Source organism: Drosophila santomea, chromosome 2R (assembly GCF_016746245.2).
Source record: "Drosophila santomea strain STO CAGO 1482 chromosome 2R, Prin_Dsan_1.1, whole genome shotgun sequence".
Classification (NCBI taxonomy): domain Eukaryota; kingdom Metazoa; phylum Arthropoda; class Insecta; order Diptera; family Drosophilidae; genus Drosophila; species Drosophila santomea.
In genome coordinates this window covers 12,946,917-12,970,179 of record NC_053017.2, presented here as the reverse complement: position 1 = coordinate 12,970,179, position 23,263 = coordinate 12,946,917, and the positions used below count along the sequence as shown (strand labels likewise).

General features: G+C 42.2%; 1 protein-coding gene and 1 long non-coding RNA gene across 2 annotated transcripts in view; one reads left to right on the top strand and one right to left on the bottom strand.

The window, feature by feature from the left end:
* LOC122756407 overlaps positions 1-16,687 on the bottom strand; it is a 70,054-nt gene extending 53,367 nt beyond the window's left edge. The window contains exons 1-2 of the long non-coding RNA XR_006356459.1: positions 16,405-16,687; positions 14,970-15,562 (exon numbers count right to left, since the gene is read on the bottom strand). This is a non-coding gene — a long non-coding RNA (uncharacterized LOC122756407). The remainder of the gene's footprint in view (positions 1-14,969; positions 15,563-16,404) is intronic.
* A 101-nt stretch (positions 16,688-16,788) lies between these two features.
* Positions 16,789-17,487, top strand: LOC120444690 (general odorant-binding protein 56a). The gene is made up of 2 exons (XM_039624556.2): positions 16,789-16,923; positions 16,975-17,487. The coding sequence occupies exons 1-2, from the start codon at positions 16,864-16,866 to the stop codon at positions 17,335-17,337; spliced, it is 423 nt and encodes a 140-aa protein (XP_039480490.1). The 5' UTR covers positions 16,789-16,863; the 3' UTR covers positions 17,338-17,487.
* The last annotated feature ends 5,776 nt before the right edge of the window (positions 17,488-23,263 follow it).

Below are 23,263 nucleotides of genomic sequence, written 5' to 3'. Positions count from 1 at the left end.
GGGTCAGGCAGACCAAAAGTGACAACTGGTCGACTGGAAGAAATGTTAACCCCGGCACTCCACTTGGAATGCCTCTGGAAGCATCGAGTCGAAGTCTCGCTTTCGAAAGGTTAACGAATTCGGAATTATATGTGTTTCTGATTTCAGTGCCCAAAGGGGTTTCTTAGCTCCTTAATTGATTACTTTGAATGCGAATCCATCAATACATTTTTTGCCTGCAGGTGGATTTTATCGAACTGATTTGGAATGTATCATATTTCTTGCATTTATTAGCTGCAACGCACTATTAAAGGCATTTAAAATGTGATAAATTTGATTTAATATGAATTATTTACTAGTGCTAAAGCCTAGAAAAGATAAGTAATGTACACTGCTTTGATTTATAAACCCAAAATGGCTTATTCAGTATTATTTCCCCATTAATATAATTACAAATCGCTTATAATTAGACCTGGATCTGGGTCACTGCAATCTGACCTTTCTCCAACTGCCAGCTTAAGTCCCCCAATCTGGCAATCCATCTGTCAGCCCGGCCATTCATGACGCATTTGCAGCTAGATTATGCGACATTCTCTGCGCCCAATTGTCGTGCATAATATCGAAATATGTATGTTTGCTGATAAGCCCTCAGCTCCATATCCATGTCTCCATGTGTCCATGTGTCCATGTGTCCATGTGTCCATGTGTCCATGACTGGCCGCTTAGTTGGACAGCCAAATGGCAATTAACGCGCCAAGTCAAATGCAACTGTTAGCCAAGGTTCTGTGTTCTGTGTTCTGGGCTATGGGTTCCCAGGTTTCTGGGATGGGGTGAGATGAATATGCCTACATATGGCTTATGCCTATGATCCATCCGTGGTTGGATCGGTGGGGCGGTTGGGCATTTGGTTGAAATGACAGGAATGTGTGTGTGCAGAGCTCTCCGCTGAGGGCCTCTCAACGAAATTAAGTCATTATTTTAATACGCGGCGTCACTTGGCCGCCGTCGTCGAGCTCTCTCGCTTGATATATGAGCGATGTTTTGTATGCATAATTTCATTATAATGTACTACGCACTCCGCCTTGGGTGTGGGGACCCATTCCTATCCAAAATGACTGGACACACACATATACATATATATAGTTATTTATATATTATATATGTAGGTGCAGAGGATGGTGGCTGTCCGCACGGCTGGCCGGCGATTATAAATGGATGTCTGTTAAGTGCGCAAATCGCCAGCGAAGCGTGGGCGAGCTCAGCTCAATTCAGTCCGGCTCAGAATGTTGGATAGTTGGGCGTGTGCCACGCCCACGGGCCAAACAGAGGCAGCTGCAATGCGGGTGCATCCCCCTTCCCCCGACACACCGTCTCTGCCACTTTCCCCGTGTGTTTGACTTCCGATTAGGCTTAGGTTCGCGCCCAAAGACCACCGTTTCGGGCATTTGCATTTGTCTCCTACCGAACCTGGCATCTATTTATATATACACTGACAGAAATACATTACAAATTTATAGCAATTTATCGCAGAAACCGTAAAATAAGTACGTAATATACTCTGTATTAAATCTGTAAATCTTAGGCTGTAAGGAATGTGTCATATTAACCAGCGATCATAGATTCACCCAAGGAACCAGTTAAGTTCTTAGGCTTAAGTTCTTAGAAAGACAACTATTGTCTATCGTTGGTGTTATTTTTTTCTCAGTGAAATTTAATGCCTGTCTTACCGCATTTCCCAGCGCTATTCAACGCCCACGCATTGCTCAATTATATTCCGAGCGGCCTGGCTCTACCTGTCTCTGCGTTTTGTGCGTAATTATGATAAGAAAAGGTTTTACTTAGGCCAACCCCCGCCCCCTTGGAAGTGCCACGCCCCTTGACCGTACGCACTGCCGCCTCGAACCTTTTGCCAGCCTATTATTTTCGTTGACTACCGTTGCTCGTGTTCTTTTTGTTCTTTTTGTTGGCTCATAATGATAAACTACCTCCTTTCGCTGGCGTACTTGGCTTTTGTTGTTTTTGTTTGAATTTGACATGGTAATTAACCCGCAACGCTCAACTTTGCCCAACAAACTCGACTCCAAACTTCTGCGCACAGGTGTGTGTGTGTTTGCGTGTGTGTGTGTGTGTTAGCCCGTCTGTCTGGGCCATATGTGCGTATGTGTCTCTTCCTTTAATTAATCAAATACCGGGGCTCAATTTCGTTAATTTCGCTTGTGACATTTAAAAATTGCTTTGGCTTAATGATTTAAATAATTTGACAATATATAAAAATTAGCGATAGCAATTTGAGGCAAATTTGGTAGTCGGCCGTAAAAGGAGGGAAGACAATTTAATGAGGCAATAAAAAAATAGAAAAAATAAATTGATATTCAAAATCGTAGTAATACCTACTTAAATTGTTATATACAATATACAAAAAAAAATGGTGACCAACAAAATACTGCAACAAAGTCTTTCAAAACTAATTTAGCAATTGAACTAAGCCACAGTCGCGATCTACAAAAAATATATTCTATTTAATTTAATAAATTAATGGAAAAAATATGTATTCAACTGTGATTTCTGCGCTCTGCGTGGGCCACTGATTTCCACTTGTGATATTTAAATCGCCGAGAACGAAACCAGAGCCCCAGTGGAGAAAAAACAGAAATAGATACAGAGTTCAGATACAGATACAGATACGGCGACAACAATGTTGATTTTATTAATTGGATTTGCGCTCTGGGACTTTTCGAAAGTGTTATATTGTTTGTCGTGCTGTTTGTATTACGAATTTGATTAATATTTGTCGGGGTCGCGGTGAACCTGTCGTTTGTATGTTTGCTGTCACGCCGCCTGCTAAACAAATAAAATTTTAATTTTTCTACCACGGGGGGTCAATTTTGTTTCAATTTGGTCGTGTTTTGTAGTCGCCTCGAACTGGTGACCGATCCTAACTTATGCATGACCATCTTGGCCAGCGGATATGGCTCATCCACTCATCCACATCCAAATGGCGCCAGTTTCGGTGGCCTGGAGTTTGGAGCTTCCTCCCCGGTGGGCAAAGAGCAGCATTTTTGATTTTATTGAGGTGTCACAAAGCAGGGCCAACAACTCTGTTGAAAAATTGAATCCGGATTGGAATTGAGTTTTCAGACCCTTCGGAATATGGTTATGGTTTATTTTTATGGAGCACTCTGCCCCCTGCGAGTCGTTCGATGAGGCGCCGAAATCGTCATCAACAGCATAAAAGAATTGTAAAAAAACAGCGTTCTGAACAGTTTTAATTGCTCTCCAGTTGGGTGAAGAAATCGTAGATGGCAAATGAAAAGCGAAGAAACGGGAAGAAAAGCAGACGACAGCAATTATCAATTGTGTTCCTCTGAAAGTGCCATAAATTCTTGAATATAATAAACCACTTTATTTATGATACCTAGCTAGCTGATTCCTGAATACGTTTGGATTTTGGTTTGGGTTTGGGTTCAAGTTTGGCTTTCGTAATTCTTTTGGGTACCCAAGTGGGAGGCGCTCGTGATCGACGGAGCCTTCCTTTGGGGCAAACTCGACTGATGAAACCCGATAGGTGCCATCCACGTCCACCGCCGAACATTTTCCTCGCCCGCCCTGACATAAATGAATAACAAATTTAAAACAAATATATTTCTGTTCGAATCCGCACGACCCATCATCAATCACAGCCCGAAAGTATTTTGCTGTCTCTCTGCGTTTTGTGTCATTCCCAGGTCTTCGTTCATAATTATTTGGATTTTTCTCCTCTGCGGCATTGCTTCGTTTTAATTATTTGCCTGACTTGCAGAGGCATAAATATTCCAATAAAGCTCTGTGGCTTTTTGGCACGCGATGTTGCCTGGCTTTTAGCCGACTTCGTTTTTGGTTTCTATATTTCTGTTTTTGGTTTTTTCTGTTTTTTTTTTTTTTTTGTCGTTTTCCAGCTGGGTTTCCACAAATGTCAAGCCCTTTGCCTAGATATTGGGTCAATATGCCAGTTGTTTGCATGTTTCGTGTGGCCCGAGACATGCATTAATTATGTAGATAACTGGCGACTGCGACTGCGACTGCACGGTGCCCCAAAAGAAATCCAAAATCCGAGTCGAAACCAAACCAGTTGCCCCCAAACCAAATCATATGCAGAACTGGTGACCCAAACACACATACTACGGCTCCCTGGTAGTCTTACACAGAAATAAATGTTGGCAGAAACCAAAGTCTTAAATTATATATATGTATCAACAAACATTAAATAGTTCTCCACTCCTCATTGCGAAAAGTCATTTTTTAAATTAATTAACATCTTTATTTAATATTATTCAGGAACAGGTCAATTAAAGCCTTTAACCTAAATGTTGTCTTAAGTAAATAATCTCTTAATTATAAAATATAATTTGTTTTCATCTTAATATATAGGAATAGGTCAAATTTCGAGTAGTGAGGTTTCAGGTAAATAATATATTCATACTATCATCTTAGAAGCAGCCCAAAATGTCTTCTTTTGAGCCTGCGAATTGGGATAGCCCCCTGTAATCTCCGGGCGAGACGATTACGGTGGGCAGTTAGTCGATCGTTGTATCTGCTTGAGAAGAACGAGATTTGGTCTTCAACAAGGCTCAGGTTTAAATCATTGTGAAGCGTTTGGCCGCTAACGAACCAGTCACAGCCAGTGATTTGTCTTAATGTTTTGTTCTGGACGGTTTGGAATCGTTTTCGGTGGGACGCAGCCGCCACTCCCCAAATTTGGATGCCGTATCTCCAAGTAGGTGCGATAATTTGCTGATAAATCTGACGCTTGCATCTTAAAGGTAGTTTGCTTTTCTTATTTAGCATCCAGAATAGTTGGTTACGCTTTAGGTTGCACATTTTGACGACTCTGGCAATATGATCTCGGAAGGTTAGGCGTTTGTCCAGTGTGAGGCCTAGGTATTTCGCCTTAGTTGCTTGCTCTATGTCCACATTATTAATGTGTACCGCAGGAGTTGTTTTACGGCGTAACGTAAAGCAAACGTTTACGCATTTGCTTTCGTTAATTTTGATGTTGTTCGCCATGGCCCATTTCTCGAATTCGTTGAGATAAGTTTGCAGCATTTGTGACGACTCGGTCTCACTGTTCGAGGAGCTGAGAAAGCAGACGTCGTCAGCGAAGCTGGCCAGCAGCATTTTGCTGTTGTCATTGGTCATTTCATAATAGCTTGGCTTGGGGATGTCTGCTGTATAGATGGAGTAAAGTATCGGTCCTAAGACGCTTCCTTGAGGTACGCCAGCTGCAATGGCAACATTTACAGAGGTTGCGTCTCTGGACTGGACGCAAAACTCTCTGTTTGTGAGAAACGATCTGATGAGCTCAAACAGGTTGGCTGGCAGCGCTGTTTTGACTTTGGCTAGTAGTCCCGGGATCCAAACTCTATCAAATGCCTGTTGAATGTCGAGGAAGATTCCGTTGCAGTATTCTTTATGGTCATAGGCCTTCAGGATATGATTGACTACACGGTGCAGTTGCTCAATCGTACTGTGGCCAGCTCTGAATCCGAATTGGTGCATTGGGATAGTATCATTGTCTTCTAGATGTATTATAAGTCGGGAAGCTATCAGCCTTTCCATTACCTTCGATAAGGAGGGCAGGAGACTGATAGGCCGGTAGGAGCTTGGATCCTGTTCCGGCTTCCCTGGCTTTAGAATCATACTGATTCTAGCACTCTTCCATTTTTTGGGAAAGTATTGCACTCTAAGTATCGCATTGAATATCAATGTGATAAGTAATAGTGCTCTCTTGGGAAGGATTTTAAGTACTGCGTTGCTTATTAGGTCGTGACCTGGCGCCTTTCGTCTTTTGAGGGTACGTATCATGTTTGAGACTTCTTCCAGACGGATAGGTCTTATTGGAGGTGACATCTGGAATGGGCGCTGTAGTACTTCGTTTATACTGTTGATATCCCCCTCGGATGCGAAATTAAACGCAGTGAATCTGTCGCCAAGGTGTTCCGCAAATGTTTGTACTTGCTCTTCTAAGGAGCGACACCAGTTACCATTGCTGTTCTTCAGAGGCGTAACTTTCTGTGGCATTCTTTTTACTTTTTTGGTAAAGGACCACATATTAAAAGTGGAATCATTAGAATAATCCATATTGGTAAGCATATGTTCGAATTGCGCATTTTTCAATTCAGCCATGGCAACGTGAAGCTCTCTGGCGCATCTATGCCATTGAGCTTTATCCTCAGGACTGTGCGTTCGAATATAACGTCTTCTCAGTGCTCTCTTACGTACTAGCATCTCTGCAATGGTTGGATCAAATCTATTCGAGTGGCGTATGAGGGCTCTGCTATGATTATTTACAGTGTGCATGTTTGCACTCCTCGCCGCATTTGTCACATTGGTAGTGAAGAGGTCTACCGCGTCGTCAATTTCAGCAGCAGAGTTGATCTTAATGTTAAGGCGTATCGATCTACATAGTTCTTCCTTGAAAACAGCTACATTTGTGTGTTTGCTAAGAAGTTGCCTACGTTGAGTGCATTGTGTGGCTTCTGTTTTTAATGTAGTGATGAGAGACAGGTGGTCCGATTCAAGGTCCCAGCTGTCTCTGATGTTTAGCTTGTCGTGTGGAATGTTGCGATAGATTGCAAAGTCTAAACAGGATGGTCTTCGATTTACTGCGCTTGGATAGTATGTTGGTGCTCCAGTCGCCAGGATGTTGGCGTTAATTGAGTTGACGCTAGCGGCAAGTAAGTTACCTCGGTGACAGGTGATCGCAGAACCCCACCATGGATGTTTTGCGTTCCAGTCTCCGCTGATGAATGATCTTGGAAAGTTGAAGTTAGCGAATATGTCATCAAATTCTGATTGAGTCCAGCTGAAGCTTGGAGGGCAGTAGATTGATCCGATGAATATTTGTCCTATACATGTTTGGATTTTGGCACCCACGATTTGGACTTTAGCATGGGCGATTGGCTCAATGGGAAAGTGATTGATCTTTTTGTTAACCAGGATTGCAGCTCCACCCCTGCGACTGCCGTCAGGTAAATTTGAAGTGTAGACTTCATATCCAAATAGTTGAAGGTTGGATGTCTTCGTTTCGGTGAGAAGGAGAATGTCAATATTCTCTCTCTCCGCAAGGTGGCCGATTTCAGTCATTTTGCCGGCAGCACCTCGCGTGTTCCAGGTGAGAATTTTTATTTGGGACATTGTGTGAGTTGCGCGTTAATTGCGACCAGCATCTGCAGCATCTGGGCTTGCATGGAGTGTAGACCCTCGATAGCTTTTGTGAGCGATGCAATTGCCGTTTCTATATTAGATTCTTGTGTATTTTGCTGTTGTGAAACATCTGAGAAGAAGTGCGCATGATTTTTTGCACCGTAGTGATGTTGTTGTTGATTGGCGTCCTGTAGCCTATTTGTTAGGTTTCCTGGTCGTTTGTTTTGTTTTTCCGTGATTGGAAGTGCATTTCTGGCTATTTGAGCATAAGAAACTCCATTTTCATAATGTTTAGGTGTAGAGTTATTGTTTATGCCCACTATTGGAGTTTTCTGTACATTGTCGTTCATTTTGAGCAATTTTTGATAGGATTTGCAGCCACGGAAGTTAGCTGGGTGATTTTCTCCGCAGTGAGTGCAAGTTGCTGGTGCTTCTTTGCTTCTGGGACAATCTGATGATTTATGATATTCACCGCAAGAGACACAGATAAAAGGTCTGTAGCAATATCTTGCAGTATGACCAAACGATTGGCATCTCCGACATTGCACAATGTCGTGCGCTTTTCTGGCTACTTCAATACTGACGCGTTGGCGGCATAGAGATCGTAGTTGGAGTATATCTTTGTTATTTAGATTCTTTTCTACATTAATGAAGAAGAGGTTCATCTTTTCACCGCTCTTGTTGCTTTTTGGGTTATATATTGATTGAACTTTATGCCCCTGTCTGAGTAATTCCTCTTTGATTTTGTGATGGAGCTGTGAATGGTGTAATCCTCGCACAACAACTCTGAATGGCTTCTCGTCTTTCAATTGATAGCAATGGAATTCAATTTTCAGAGTATTTAGTTGTCGTACTACAGCCCTGTAGGTATTAGCGTCCTTGGTGTAGATTCTGTGAGTGGAGCCCACAGAGGATTTGATTTCAATATTTTCAAGATTTGTAACTTCCTCGATAGCGATAAGAAGTTCGTTCACGTTTGTCACGTCCATAAGAACGATTGGAGGTGGTTTTGGACTACCAGTATGAGCAGAGTTTATCGTAGATGAATCAGTTTTACTTTGTACGTTTGCGTTCTTATTATGTACGTTGCTGTCTTTAGCCTTAGAAGCGGTATTAGAACGGTAGGCCGCTGCTTCAGCGTTAGTCGATGGTTCGTCCACACTAATACAGTCCATCTCATCTTCATCTACTGATAGTGTCTCGAACCTGTTAGCTGACACAGGGTCACTGGGTTCTAAATTTCTATAAACGGCACGTTTTCGTTGAATTTTTGGTGAGTTCAATGGCACCTTCCTCTTCTGGCTCTGGATTTTTTGCCATCTAGGTGAATCAGATTCATTGAGGCCCGGTAAAGGGGGGAAGTCTATAGAAGCGCCCAATGCTTTAAGAGGCATAGACGCTGAGCACACGCTACTGCATATGCTGGGCGATGATGAAGTGTAGGTATACATTGGACTATGAGTTGTTATCACAGTACTAGTGACACAGGCTGCATTACTGCTTGATACTGCTATAACATATGGGTCAAGCTTGCCGCTAGTGTCCAGTTCTTCAGCCAGAGTTAACACTCCTGTAATCTCCTCATCCATGACGGCTTCTCTCATAGCTTCGCCAAGAAGCTTCGTTTTCCTAGAGTTTGCCATCTCTCGCGATTATATGCAGATTTGAATTAAGACAATCACTGCTTTTGTTTCCCCTCTTGTGCAGCTGCTCGCAGTGTGAGGGGGACAGTGATGCCCTGACGGGCCACAAATGCAGTCTATCGCACTACACTTATGTTGTTGTTATTGTCCAACTGCCGACACTGCGCTAGACAGCGCAAAATGAAAATGTTTAGTTAAAATTTTACTCTTACAGTTTTTAAAAGATAACTTATTCGCAGCCTTCTATGATGTTGAATCGAAAAGTCATTAAAAATATATATGACTTAAAAACAAAAAGTACACATTTTAAATTTAATTATCAGCTCTTTTTCTCTGTGAATAAATTTGTATTGGTACATTGGTTGTTTGCTAGATCGTTTAGGTGTCGGACATTTTTGTGGCAATGCGGCACGTCAGATTCGAAAGTTCAGCGACCAGAATCCGGAGGTGTTGCACCCAAAGTCCACACACGTATTGCCAAATCATGATTTGCCAAATGCCAGTTCAATTGCAGTTCAGATGCAGTTGCAGTGTGGAAAAGCAGTAAAATCTAACAAAGTGCGACACAAAACACGGATTTTATTAATTACCTTAAACATAAACAGCCGTTGTATCTACATTTGTTAAGCAAATAAATAACAGAGTTATCTTTTCTCGGCTTCGGCGGGTTAGAGAAAATTTATGTGACTGCAACGACATGTTTTATGCAAATCTATTAGCTGAATTATGTTTTCATTTTGTGTGAGCCCAAAATGCCGATTGAGATTTTCACCGAAGACTTTTCGATGCTGGTCGATGTTTTGTTTTCCAATAAATAAAGTGAAAATTATTTGAATATTTTTCACTTTCCAATCTCGACATTCGAAGAAGCTGAATGGCGAGATGATAACATTTCACTTTAAAATCGAAAATAGTGATGTTAATTTGGTTTTTATTTTTACACTATGATTAAATTTCTTTGGTTGGGTTTTCAACCATGGGAAAATGACTCCAGTAAAAGCAGACCCCCTACTTATTAGCATTCCCTTCGAAATACAAAAGATTATGTTGCCTTAATGGCAAAGAACTAATTTGTTTTATTGTTCTTGGGCATATTCCTTCAACGAGCACAGAGAAAAGTGTAAATCAAATTTAATCTTGGCGGAAGCAAAACATTAATCTCGAGTCTGACGTAATTAGATTTTATGTCGGTTATTTCAGACTTTTTCTCTGCGGTCGCCGTCAATTGAGAGTTTTATTCTCGTGTTCTGCTTAATTTTCTATCACATCCAAACAGCAAGGCCATAAACAGAAACGAACGAGAGTTGGCAGAGCAATTAAGCAAAAATCAAAGCCAAATCAAAGTGCATGGCAATTGTCGCAGAATGGGGCTTAAACATGGATGATGCTGGATTTGGCCGGGATGGGAGACCGACTGGAAGATTGCCATTAATTCGTGGAGCATTTAAAGCTGTTGGGTGGATTTGATGTTTATGTGAAAGCGCATTAAGTGTGGGATCCAACTATTCAAGGGGAATGGGGAATGCCGGGAGCGTCCTACCAATTCATTTTGGCATCATCAAGCAAAACAGAGCCAACAAAGTCAGAACGATTATCTTAATTTAATTGTCTTTTATTTATGTCAGCCATGGCATTTATTTAGCCAAATGGATTTGCCAGCAAAACAAGAAGCTACTGCATATTTATGGCTCTACACTGGAGTTGGATCCCCTAATCTGGAAAGAGTATGTATGTGTGGGAAACAGCCAACTGTCGCCACCACGGCCCACATCCTTTGGAGCTCGTAAATAAGCCTTGTGCGATAAACCGGCATTAGAAATTGACAAATTCAACTAGCATCCTCCTATCATCCTCCACATACTGCCGCTGTCGCGTCTTGACTTATGTAAATTCACCCCGAAAAGACCCCGCGCATTGTATTTCAATGCCCGCCAATAATCATAAAAACTAATTAATGTGCATCGCCGCCCGATTTTGTTACAAGTGCGTAGACAGAGAGACACACAGAACTTGGCTCGTATAATTAACGTCCCAAGTTTCGAGGAAAAGCTCTTGGCAACCCAGACGTCCTCCGTTTTGTTTTTGCTTATTTTGCGCTCGATTAGCAGATAGCCAGTGAAATTAGTAAATGAAGCTGCAATCTCAAAGGCCATTTATATATTTTTTTTTCTTTTTCGGTTCTGTCTCTGTCAAGATTGTCAGTGTTATGGAGTTGGAGCTACCAAAGTTTCCTTCTTGTCTACTTATGGCCATAATCAAATTGGTGGCCGTATCTCGGCTTTGGCCAAGCGAGCGAGATGAATCATTCATTGGATTGCAAAGGGGATAATCTCTTTGTTTTTTTCCAGAACACAAAATAAATTAACGGAAAATACAATCAGGAGCTTCATGGAAAGTCGCTTTGCTGTATTTTAATTAAACTCTATTGGAATTCCATTCCTATTGTTAAAAAATCTATTTTTTTTCCTTTTCCACTTTATAATATTATAAACAATTATTTGTTAAATACGCTATTGCTTACACAGAATAGAGTATCATGCCTAACACATATCAAATATGGCCGCTACATCAAATTTAACTACATTCGAGCCACTGATGGGTTTTATTTTGCATTTATATTTATTACACACAAAACGTCCTTGGATTTGTGCTGGCTTACGTTTGATCTTCAATTTTCCAGGCCACCAGCACGAGAGCCAATTAAAAAGCGGCCACAGGACACAGAAAACAGAACACTGGACGGAAGGACAATTCCTGCTTAGCATGCAGCGGCAGGACAATAATATATCAGTGAGCCCAACTGTCAGTTTGGACCGTTTATTGGGGATTTTAATTTGAGGCAAACATGACAAAAACATCGATAACAATTTTCGGACGTCTCCGTCCCGTAAAAGGGAATCCCAACTTGTCGCAGTTGGTTGCCCATTTTGAGCCGGACTTTGCCCAAAAAAGTGGGTGGACTCGCAGTAAGATGATGGCGCGTGTTTCGATTCCTTCGACTTCGGCGTCGCCGCTGGAAGTCGAGATGTCAAAAAGAGAAAAATGTTTGACAAATAAACAGTTGCGAACGGCCAAATTGCCTACAGTTATTGTTTTGCCGTCTTGGGTTGGTGGAGAACCTTCTCGTTTATGATGTCCTCGGGCATTTTTGACCTTTTTTTTTGCTTGCTAGGAATCGCATCGGCTGGTGAATGCGAATGTATTTATTCTTGTTATCACATCATTTTCCCCGATACCTGTCAATGTTTTTTTTTTTTTTATGCCATTTGTGAAAAATAAAAGTGTGCCCGGGCGGCCTTTGGGCAGTTTTTAGGGTCATCGAGGTCTGGTGACCTGTCGTTAGCTTATCTCGGGTCTACATCGCGCAAGGTGCTAATGTGACAGCTACTTTTACTCGACTGCGGCTCATTAGTCGGCTCTGGAAATATTTCATAATTCATTTCCATTTCGACCGCATAGTCATTTATTTAAGAGCTTTCCGGTATTCGTCACTTGCGGCTTCGGTGATGATATATTGCCAAATCGAACTTTCTGATGAGATGCGGTTGCCAACCGAGTGGAATGCCCCTTGAAATTGGCTAATCTTCGTTGTGGGCAATTAAATAATGATTTAATACGACCGTGAAGATTAATAGATGGATTATTTTGGCTGGAATTGTCATTATGACTTTGGTAATATTTGTGTTTGCGGGCTTCAAAAATCTTTAAGGATATATAAAGTCCCGCTAAACCTCATATGTTCTTACGAGTTCCTGTTTTTACAGCTAACCAATTATGATATCTTAAACGGGCATTGTGGAGTAATTATATGGTATCATCCCAATTTAAGTTTGAGCATTTAATAAGATATTATCTTGGCATTTGTTATGCCAAAATCTCCTTCCTCGGAATATTTCTATACGACCTTCTCCTCTAATTTTTCTAAAACGAAATCGCACCAAAGGATTCCTAACTTGATTAAGCTTCCGTTAATTTGTGGATACGAGAAGAGCTGCTTATTGTCTGGGTTAATAAACGGTTGCAGACTGAACCCTTTCGGCTTACTTCTTCATCAACTGCTCTAGTTGTCCTTTGGCAACGACAAACTGCGCTTAAACTTTCTGGTTTTTGTTATGCCAGAGAAACAGGGAACCCAGGGAAGTCGGCTCAAACTCCCCGAGTTTGGTTGGAAAATATGGCCCATGGCCATAATTACTATATGTATGGCTGCGCCGGCTTCTGCGGCGTCTGCAACATTTATAAGTTTATCGTCTGATTGCCGTCGTCCGTCGACCTGGATGGGACCGGATTTGGATTGCTTCGACTTGGTTGGGTTTTCAAAGGGGGAACTCCAGAGGAGTGGCTGCTGGAGAAGGGCTTTTTGTGTCTGTCGTGTTGCGTGTCCTTTGTGCATTTAACGGCTATTCGAAGGCTAAGGCAAACGCAGACCTGACTATAAATTAACTAAATTGTTGCAAAATTGTTTGTGGAAATGACGAAATTATTATAAATGCTCGGCTAACCAAAAAGCGATCTAAGCGAAGTCAATAAACTGACACCACAGCAGCCTGTTCATTTAATAAACATTAATATGACTTCCACCTCTTCTTCGCTTGTTCGCTCGTTAATTTGTGAATAATTACACATAATTTGCTTAAAATAAGCCAGCAGACAAATTTTTCCGCATGCTAACCTGGCGGGAAAAGCGAAATAAAAAAAGAAAAAAACCCAACGACGAAAATACTCAAATTATTTATGCATATATATGTGGGGTTGCGAGGCCACAAAATTATGCATTACAAAAGCGGTTAAGTCCTCTCGGAAGCCGGCCATAACACCTCCGCACAGGATTCCGCACAGGACTCAGGACTGAGGACTCGGGACACAGGACTCAGGATGGGCTGGCAAGGCAGACATGACTCCGGGGCAGAGCCATATTCATATGCATGTTGCTCCGATAATAATGATAAAGGAAAAGTTTGCCAGACAGCGCCGCTAGTGGGAATGCCTCACCTTCAACTTCTGCATCGGACTCGCCCACAGGATACACGTTATGGTTGTGTGCGTGCAAAGGACTCAGGTAATTACCGTGTTTTGGGGTGTCTTTTTGGGGGTGTTCCGGTATGGGTTATGAGATTGGGGCTCAACTTGCCCCAAGAGGGGATCGGCCTTTTTATGCATAAATTTTCGGCTAAGAAGGGCGCGTGCCAAATCAGTGTTTACACTTTTATTTGTTTTGCGGTTGGTTTGAGCAGGAAGTAAAATAAGGAGTTCGGCGCTAACTGAAGACATCTCTTTTCCGAAAAGGGCTGATATTTTTGACTAATGTCTAAATTAAAGCTCAATCGTTTTGGGGCCAGTATAAAGTTTTGGGCGTTTGACAGGGGATTTTATGGTAGTTAAAAGAGTGTTCATTTGGTACCAATTTATCATAAGGACAGCGAGTTTTCCTAAGTAATTTTTTAAAGCAACAGAAAATGACCTGCAAGAAATCACCTCAGAAAGTAAAGTTCGAAATTTGGTTAATATTCAAGCATGAAAACCCCTTGCACGTTATTCATCCCCATCAGAGAAAAATGCCTTTTGGCTGAAAGTCGATTGGAGAAATGGGGCGACAGCCCAAAGCAGTTCGGCAAATTGATGCCCTTTGGAAAGGACTCGCCTGCAATTCCACTTGGGCGATGCAAATTCGAATGCTATCTCAATTCGGTCTGGTTTGGTGGAGAATCGCCACCTGGAGAAAGGACTTGGGGAAGAAAACTCACCCCGTTACCGAAAACCTGGGCTATAATTTGTGGGCTTTGCCTGCCTGGAGGGCGTCTTATTTATAGCTGGGCTTTAATATCAATGTAAGCCTGCCCCACCCACACTTTGTACTTATTGATACAAGTTGGCATTGACCTCCGGGCTTTTTATTTCCACCTGTGCGAGGGTTGTGGTTCGGTTCGGTTCGGTTCGGTTTGGTTTGGTTAAGAGCATAAGTACCGCCGAGTATATATCTTGTATGGGCGCATTTTTGTGGTTATAATCGGATTTTATTGCAAATTAACGAGCAACCCTCACCCTTCCCCCCTTTCCGCCCGCGAAGTTTACCCACCCCTCAATAGGTATAATATTTCAAGCGCTCTGTAAGTCCTTTTGCCGCTTGTTGTCTTTAGCTTTGGTTATTTATACGATTTTTATTACCTTCATTCGGCCAGAGTTGCTGTCTCGTTCTGAATCCCAGTCTCATTCCGATCCTTCGGTTGTTAGGCAGGTGTTCTCCTCATTTCTCCCCCGCACAAAGCCTCTTCATTATCCTGGTGGAAAAGTTGCTTCTTACTCCCGTACTAACTGGCTCTTTATTAGCCCTACTTCTACTCGTCGAGCTGCATTTATTATTATGTGAATTTTGGTATTTCTTCGATATTAATTTGTTGCTCCTGCCGCGTGTTCCTTTTAGTGGCCTCTCAATATTCATTAGTGCTTTGATTTGTTATGGTTTCCCTTTGGCTTTTAGCCCCCAGCCAGCCCCATTCCTCCTCTCATCCGTACACTCTTTGATATCAGTTTTTGTGTTGTTTTTATTGCCACGAGTGTTTTGATTACTGTGCAGAGAGGTTCGTTTCACTGCGATTGTGTGATTTGAATTTGGGCCCCTGTTATTACGCCAGAGCCAGCGAAAAACGACTACAACAAGTTGAACTAGTTTGGCGGCAGCTGCTAGACACCCGAAGTTTTCATATTTTTCAGATTTTCTCTGCGTAAACTGGGTATTTTCATTTGCAATGGGGATTTTGCTAAAAAATAGGAACAGAAAAAATACAAATTATTTGTAGGTATTTGTTTATTCAAATAATATGTAAATTGAACATGTGGAATGATTTTTTCTTATTAAACCTTTTTTAGACTTAAATGATTGAGGGGAAAAATCATTGAAATGTTAAAGTTTTTTAACCAACATTAATTTTAATAGGTGCAGCTTGTTGGTAGAGTATAATTCCTTTTACAAATAAACAGCACTATTTTAGCCTGGTTTTTTCGGTGGCCAGGCGTTGGTCCCCGTTGATTTTCATTTAATTACCGAACCAAATTTCCGACACTTTAAACGATGGCGGCATAAAATAATTGCAAGTGCTGAAAACATTAAGAAACCGGATTGCAGCTTCAGGTTGGGTCTCAGCTCCAGCTCCAGCTCCAGCTCCAGTTTCAGTTTCGGTTTCAGCCTAAGTTGCAGTTGCAGTTGCATTTGCCACTCAACTCCACTCCGGTTTGTTAGCCAGCTCGTTCGTTCGTTGGCTTTTGAGTTGCAGGCGCGACTTTCGTTTTCGTTTTTGCTTTTGCTATGCTGCTGCTGTGCTGCTGCTTTTGCTGCCGCTTTTGCTGCCAATTGTAATTGAATTTTGTGTTGTCGGCAAAGTGGCAACCGTCAGGCAACAGCGGCAACAGAATGGCCAACAACCGACAGCAAAAAAGGAAGCAATTTCAGGCTAAATTTAGTTTAAATGCCTACCCCTTCGCTCTCGACTGACTGACTGACTGACTGACTGGCGACTTTTTGCAGGAATATCAAAGAGCCTCCTGCTCTACAGTGTGTGCTCGCTTTTAGAGCCGAGCGGCTGCCGGCTGGAATTATGCTTACTTTGGAATTCAATTAACTTGAATTTGTTGCAGTGGCGCGACGTGATTTCATTTTTCCCGATGCACTTTTCAAAGCACCAGCTCCTCGGCCCGATGATTGTGTTTAATGGAAGCTAATGAGTGGTACCTCCGTTTGGATATCTCGATTTCAGCTATTACAGAAAGATTTCTTGCTTGTTGTTCGATAAAATGGTTTGCTATCCAAAATTGTCATTGCAAAAATTGTCTATAAAATATTGATAGTATTTCCACACTTAGTTATAACAAGACTGTTTCTGGGTTGATAGCCACCACACAACTCAATTATTCGCACTCGGCTATTGCAAAACCGAATTAAACACGGTTATCAAAGCGTTCTTTATAAGCTAGCATTCATAAATGATTTTCAGATATTTAGCAATAGCTACATTTACTACACAACATTGGCAGGAGATACTGGTTAGAGCTACCCTGCTGAAAAATGCATTCGTTGGTCTGCTTCACATTATTGTTAGTAGTTGGCACTTTACCAACGGGCTTAGTAGGTGCATTTACAAATTATTAAAAATATTATTAAAATTATTATTTATAGGTACAAGCTGGTCTAATCAAGGAACAATGCATGGCGGAGGTGGGCGTCACAGCACATGATGTTGCGGATCGTCATGTGAACGACGATCCAGGCGTTAGTGTGAAGTGCTTTTTCCGCTGTTTTTTTGAAAAACTTGGCATTATGACCGATAACAAGATAATACCTGGAGCTTTTGGCCGAGCTGTAGGTCATTTAATTACCGAGGAAGGCGTACAGCGAATGGACGAGACTTGTAATTTGTTTGAGAGCGAAACAAGCGATGAAGACTCTTGCGAATTCGCCTGGCAAATAACTGAGTGCTACGAAGGACTAAAAATGTCAGATGCTCGGCATGAGCTAAAAGCTCGAATGCGCAGAGAATAATTTGCTACTAATATCGATTTAAATATTGTTTAAAATTCGAACCAATAATGATTTCCCGAAACTAAAATACTAATACTCCTTTTAATTTTCATGTAGAAACAACAACATTTCAAGATTACCAACGAATAAAGATCGGAAATTCCATTTTAATTGGTGGTCAAACGTGCCTTGCATCACTCAGTCAAATTGGGAAATTTCGATTCCATTTGGTGAAGTGTCTTCCATATGGGAAAAAGCTGTAAAGCGCCCTTTAATCGATTCCAAGTCCCCGCTTGTAATTCCGTAAAATGTAACTGCAAACTGTTCGCCCACCATCCCAACTTCCATGTATTTTTGGGGAGTATAATCCGAGCACATGGAAGGATGACTGCGAATCGAGTCCAGACTGAAACTGTTTGTTGTTGACGCTCGAGCTTAGAGCTCATTACAATTTTCAAGTACATTTGCGCTGATAGTTACACAGAACCAAACCAAACCAAACTGAACAGAACCAACTTCCATGTGCGCCATGCAGACAGACCAGCCCTTGAAACATATACTATGCAAATATAGCACAGATACGGAAAACTGCACTCCACTGAAGGAGGAAATCCGTGAGGGGAAATGTGGGCAAAATCCAGACCCTCCAGCGGGGCAAACTGTTGGCCAGGCACAAATGTCTGCTGACCATTAAATTCACTTCACTTCATTTAAATCTGAAGCATTGCTGGCCGAGACTTCTGCGGACATCTGCGGACAGCCATGCCTGTTGGTAAAAGTTTTTCAATAACACAAGAAAATTCATCGAGGTGGTGGCTGTCTGACAACTGCAAATAATAGTTTGGCCCTCCAAGGACATTGAAACATTCACACCGTGATGCCCTCCTTAAAGATTGAGAGCATAAGCTTCGAAATCAGAGATCCTTGGCATAAATAGATATAGATGAATGTAAGAGTTTAGGAAGGCGAAAAGTTAGGTAATTTACTTTTGTGTTTTTGGAGATTATTGAAATCTAATTTATAATAATTATATAATAATATATACACTATAAAGCATTCATTGTTCGACTTGTTAGTCAGTGCACATAAGTTTTATTTAGACAAGTGTTCGCTGACGCTGGCAACTTTCGATGGGCCACTCGGCAGGCTTTCTCCACTAGAATTTCGGGTACCGAATTGAGTTGGTATCAGCCCCTAATTTGCTTTGACTTTGATGCATCTATACTAAAATGCAGCTGGGTAACACCGTTCCATTTAGTACCGTTCGCCGAATCGGATTCATTTGCGACCTGCATGTCCTGGAATGCAAATTGCTCCTGGTCGGCAGACGATATTCTTCGCTTTAGGCACCCAAATGTCCGATGTCCTGCCCCCGAATAACCGCAAAATCAAATTGATTTTGTCTACTCAAGCCGGGACATGAGTTCTCTGTCCGCTGTCCTCTGTCCAGGCATCTCACTGAATAATACTCCGAATGCAGACGGCGCAAATTTTCATTACGCATCTGGAGCTGTGCTCATATGGCATTACGCATACGACCCATTGTCCTTCGTCGGGCAATTGAGTTGCCTGCATTGTTTGGACACTGGGCATTGGATGTATGCATGTAAACATAATCAGTATTTGCAAATAGAGAAGTGCATATCAACATGAAATGGATTGGATGTGGATGTGAATGTGAATGTGAGGTAAGCTCCCAACAACTAATGCCAGTGCAGCAGAATGGAATGGTGATGAGGTGTGCGGGTTATGGGCTCACAGTCCGATTACGACTGTGTGGGCTCCGGACCAAAATATTCCACAACTGTGCAATGCCGGTAATGTTTGATTGTAATCAATCCTATCTGACCGAAATATTTCTAGCTCAGCATAAGTCCAAGAAGCTAAATTGGATAGCGCTCACCAATTATGTAGCTTCTGCAATTCGGGAAGCGTTTCAAATCCAGCGTTTGCCCTGAGGCAGCAATTACCAAATTGCTTCGGACAGCCGCAGTTCAACGGCAAAAGATCCAATGAGATGCGATCCAGGTCCACCAGCTGCTTCCTTTTTTCCCCGTCCCTTTGCGCCAAATAAAAAAAAAACAGTTGGTCCAACTCAATGGAGAAGATGCGATGACAAGTCGGGCGACAATCGAGCTCTCACAAAAGCCGGACTCAATGGGGAACAAATGACAAATTTTTAATGCCTCACGAAACAAAACGCTGATAAGATCAGCGGCTGCCGCACAAACAAGACAAAGCGAAAAAAAACCCAGAACAAAGCGCTGCGAATCCCAAACCCTGGAAATAATAAAACACACACACAAAAAACAAACAAACAAACGGATGACAACGCTTCGAGGACGAGGATCTCAAGATCTTGGTGCGCTGATTTGGGAATTAAACACGCGCGAATAGGAATCAATGACGGACTACCTGCTCATTCGGGATCGCTGCAGGAACCTGGATAAATGGTTGGATGTATAGATGAATGTATAGATGGATGGATGGATGGATGGATGCTCGGTTGGTTATTATAGCAGACAGACGGCGCACGGTCGAGCACACATTGGAGATTTTTGTCAACAGGATTCGGGGTACCACGGGGCGTGCAGAAATAAAACAAGAGAGAACGCTATAGTCGAGTTCCCCGACTATCTGATACCCGTTACTCAGCTAGTGGAAGGGAGAAGGAGAGTCTTAAACACAGTTTTTGGCGGTTTGTAGGCGTTAGAGTGGGCGTGGCAAAAAGTTTTTTTGCAAATCGATAGAAATTTACAAGACTAATACAAAAATGAAAAAATATCAAAACATTTTTCAAAAGTGTGGGCGTGGCAGATTTGGGCGGTTTGTGGGCGTTAGAGTGGGCGTGGCAAAAAGTTTTTTTGCAAATCGATAGAAATTTACAAGACTAATACAAAAATGAAAAAATATCAAAACATTTTTCAAAAGTGTGGGCGTGGCAGATTTGGGCGGTTTGTGGGCGTTAGAGTGGGCGTGGCAGCATGAATCAATAAACTTGCGCTGCGTCTATGTCTCTGGAGTCTGTATGCTTAATCTCAACTTTCTAGCTTTTGTAGTTCCTGAGATCACAGCGTTCATACGGACGGACAGACAGACAGACGGACAGACGGACAGACGGACAGACAGACGGACGGACAGACGGACATGGCCAGATCGACTCGGCTATTGATCCTGATCAAGAATATATATACTTTATATGGTCGGAAACGCTTCCTTCTGCCTGTTACATACTTTTCAACGAATCTAGTATACCCTTTTACTCTACGAGTAACGGGTATAATTAGTAGAATACGCCAAGCACTCAAGTCGCTAGAAAAGAAAAACATTTTGAAAGGACAAACACACTCGAAACGCGAGCAGGACCAAGCCAAATCATCGGGGGTAGCTGGTGGTCCTTGTTGGTCCTTGCACGGGTAGTTGTCATCATTTGTTGATTTTCCTCCGTCGCGCTGCCTTGTAAAAAATCCTTTAAGTGCACTCCAGAGCACAATGCACTCCTCCGACGGCCGAGTATACCATCTTTAGTAGGTTCCGCTCCACGACTCTTCGCTCAGCCATCCATTGTAAGCGGCATGCCTCGTCATCTCATCTCATCTCATCTCATCTTATCCCAACCCATCTCACTAGTCATCTGCAGGGATTACACGGCCCGATTCGTATCTGAAGACCCTGGATTAGTTGATATTTAAATCGATGCTTCAGCTGCGCATTTAGTCAAACTATTTCTATAAATAGGTAACAGAATCTTAAGAGAAGTAATATTAACATTTTATTGTTTAATCTAAAACATGAGAATAAATCTTTTCGAGTTAAAATAAAACGAAAATATTCCATAGCTCCTACAAAATATTTGTAATCCATAATGTAACGCATTTGCCTGGCGCCAAAAGGAGCTCCTTCCGATGCCCTGCTAATTTACAATTTCAATGTCACGCTTCGAGCAAGTGACGATAAATTCGCACTACTACTGGAAAGGGAGAGATTCTGGATCTGGAGGGGATCTGGAGGGAGTTGCCACGCATCGCTGGCCTCTTGCACTTAGTGAAATTACATGGCTGCCAGGACTTGTTGATTTCCCCGGCCCGTTGCTCTGTTGGCTAAATTTAGCATTATTAAAAAATTAAGCTGACAACATTCCGTTGTCACCCAGAGAGACCGACGCCACAAACAACAGGAACAGGAGTCGAGACTATCGAAATGGGGATATCTGTGGAAGAAGTGATGGAATGGAGGAGGCACGCAGAAGTGCGTGCGTCATGTGGCAGAGTCTTCGGACCGCCCGACACTTACTTTAATTTCTAGGTGCCGTCGCAGGCGGGGTAACATGCCCCAGACTTCACTGTACGGCGACCACATGCCTCCTTCTTCGCCCTACGGTCTGATTAATTGTATTTCGTTTTTTTCGAGTTATGAGCAAGGCCAGAGACGCACGCTAAATTAAGTGAAATTTTTCATCCACATTTAATTACGCTAATGATCTGGGAGTAGGTTCCACTCCAGGAGCATTTGCCAGTTGCTACTTATTAATCGGAGGGTGGCACGTGTTCCCGAAAAGGCAAACCATTCCCGCAGCTGCCAGACTAAGAGAAATTTACTTCACTTTCGGGCTGTACTATAAATATATAAATATATATGTATGTACGTAGTACGTACCTTCACTCACTTACTTGGAATCCAAAGAACCAGTGTCTCGACCCAGACGTGATTACCAGTCGCTGGCGTAGTGAAAAGTACACGAGTTGTAAGTCAAACTGACACTGAAGATTATGGTTTATGTCGACAAAGTTGACACGTTGTTTATCAAAAATGCAAGTCAAGGACTTTGTGTCCGCCGGAGGAGTCGTGAGCTAGTCGAGAACAACAACTCTGTGTTGACGGATGCATGGCAAGTGCAAGACAAAGGCCCAGACCTTTGGATCCACAACCAGCAGAACCAGCAGAACCAGCTGAAAATGCACAACTGCAGATCCCACTGCATCCGACCCATCCACATCCAACACCCCACAAGGGCCAACAACAAACAGAGGAAACAAACCGTCAGATAAGCGTGGACTTTCGGTAGTGAGGATTTTCCAACGGGGGGATTGTACTACACTGCTAGCTTGTAGTGCGTGTGTGTCTTACAAACTGTAGTAATTAATTTCGTTTCTTCGCGCCGGGATGCGTCAAATGCAGTCGAGATAATGCCAAGTCTGAATGCATTATGTTCTGCTTAAAGTCGCTATAAATCAGAGATGCAATCTGTGGACACATGAGTGATTATCTGTGTTCCGATCGATGGGTACGAATATGTAGTTTAATGAAAGAAATTATTTCCCTAAGTTACTCCATTTATTTTGAAGGCTCAAAATTATTTACAATCTTCTTAAGTGCGGAAATAATAAATAATACAATCTGAAGAATCCCAAACTTATTTAGACCAATATACTATTATAGACTCCTATCCTCTCTGTTCGGAAACTTGATAAGGTCATTATATAAAGTTTGCGGGCATCCATTCGCCATTATCTGCGGTAAATGATAATAGGAGGCAAATCGCATGACGACCATTTAGATGACATAACCGATAAACTGTAAATTGCCAACCAAAAAAAATACTGAAAACTTTGTGCCACACACATTAACATTAACCTATCTGCGTGCGTATCGGCGGCATTTTCTGTTGTCTGGGGCCCATTTGTGCGACCACGCCCACTTCCCGCCTCTCTACGCCCACGAAAAGCCAGTCAATCAGCGCCAACGAGCATGTGAGCCAGGCCAAAAATAAGAATCGGGAAAGGAGCCTTTCCACTTGGCTGACTTATTTCGTAGACGTTCTTTTCGCTGCCTAGGATTTTTGTCTTTTTCTTCTCTTTTTTTTTTTAGTTATATACGTTAAATAACTCCCCGTTGCGTGGCAAACTTTGTTTACGGCAATAAAAAAGTTTTCTTAAAATATACAAAA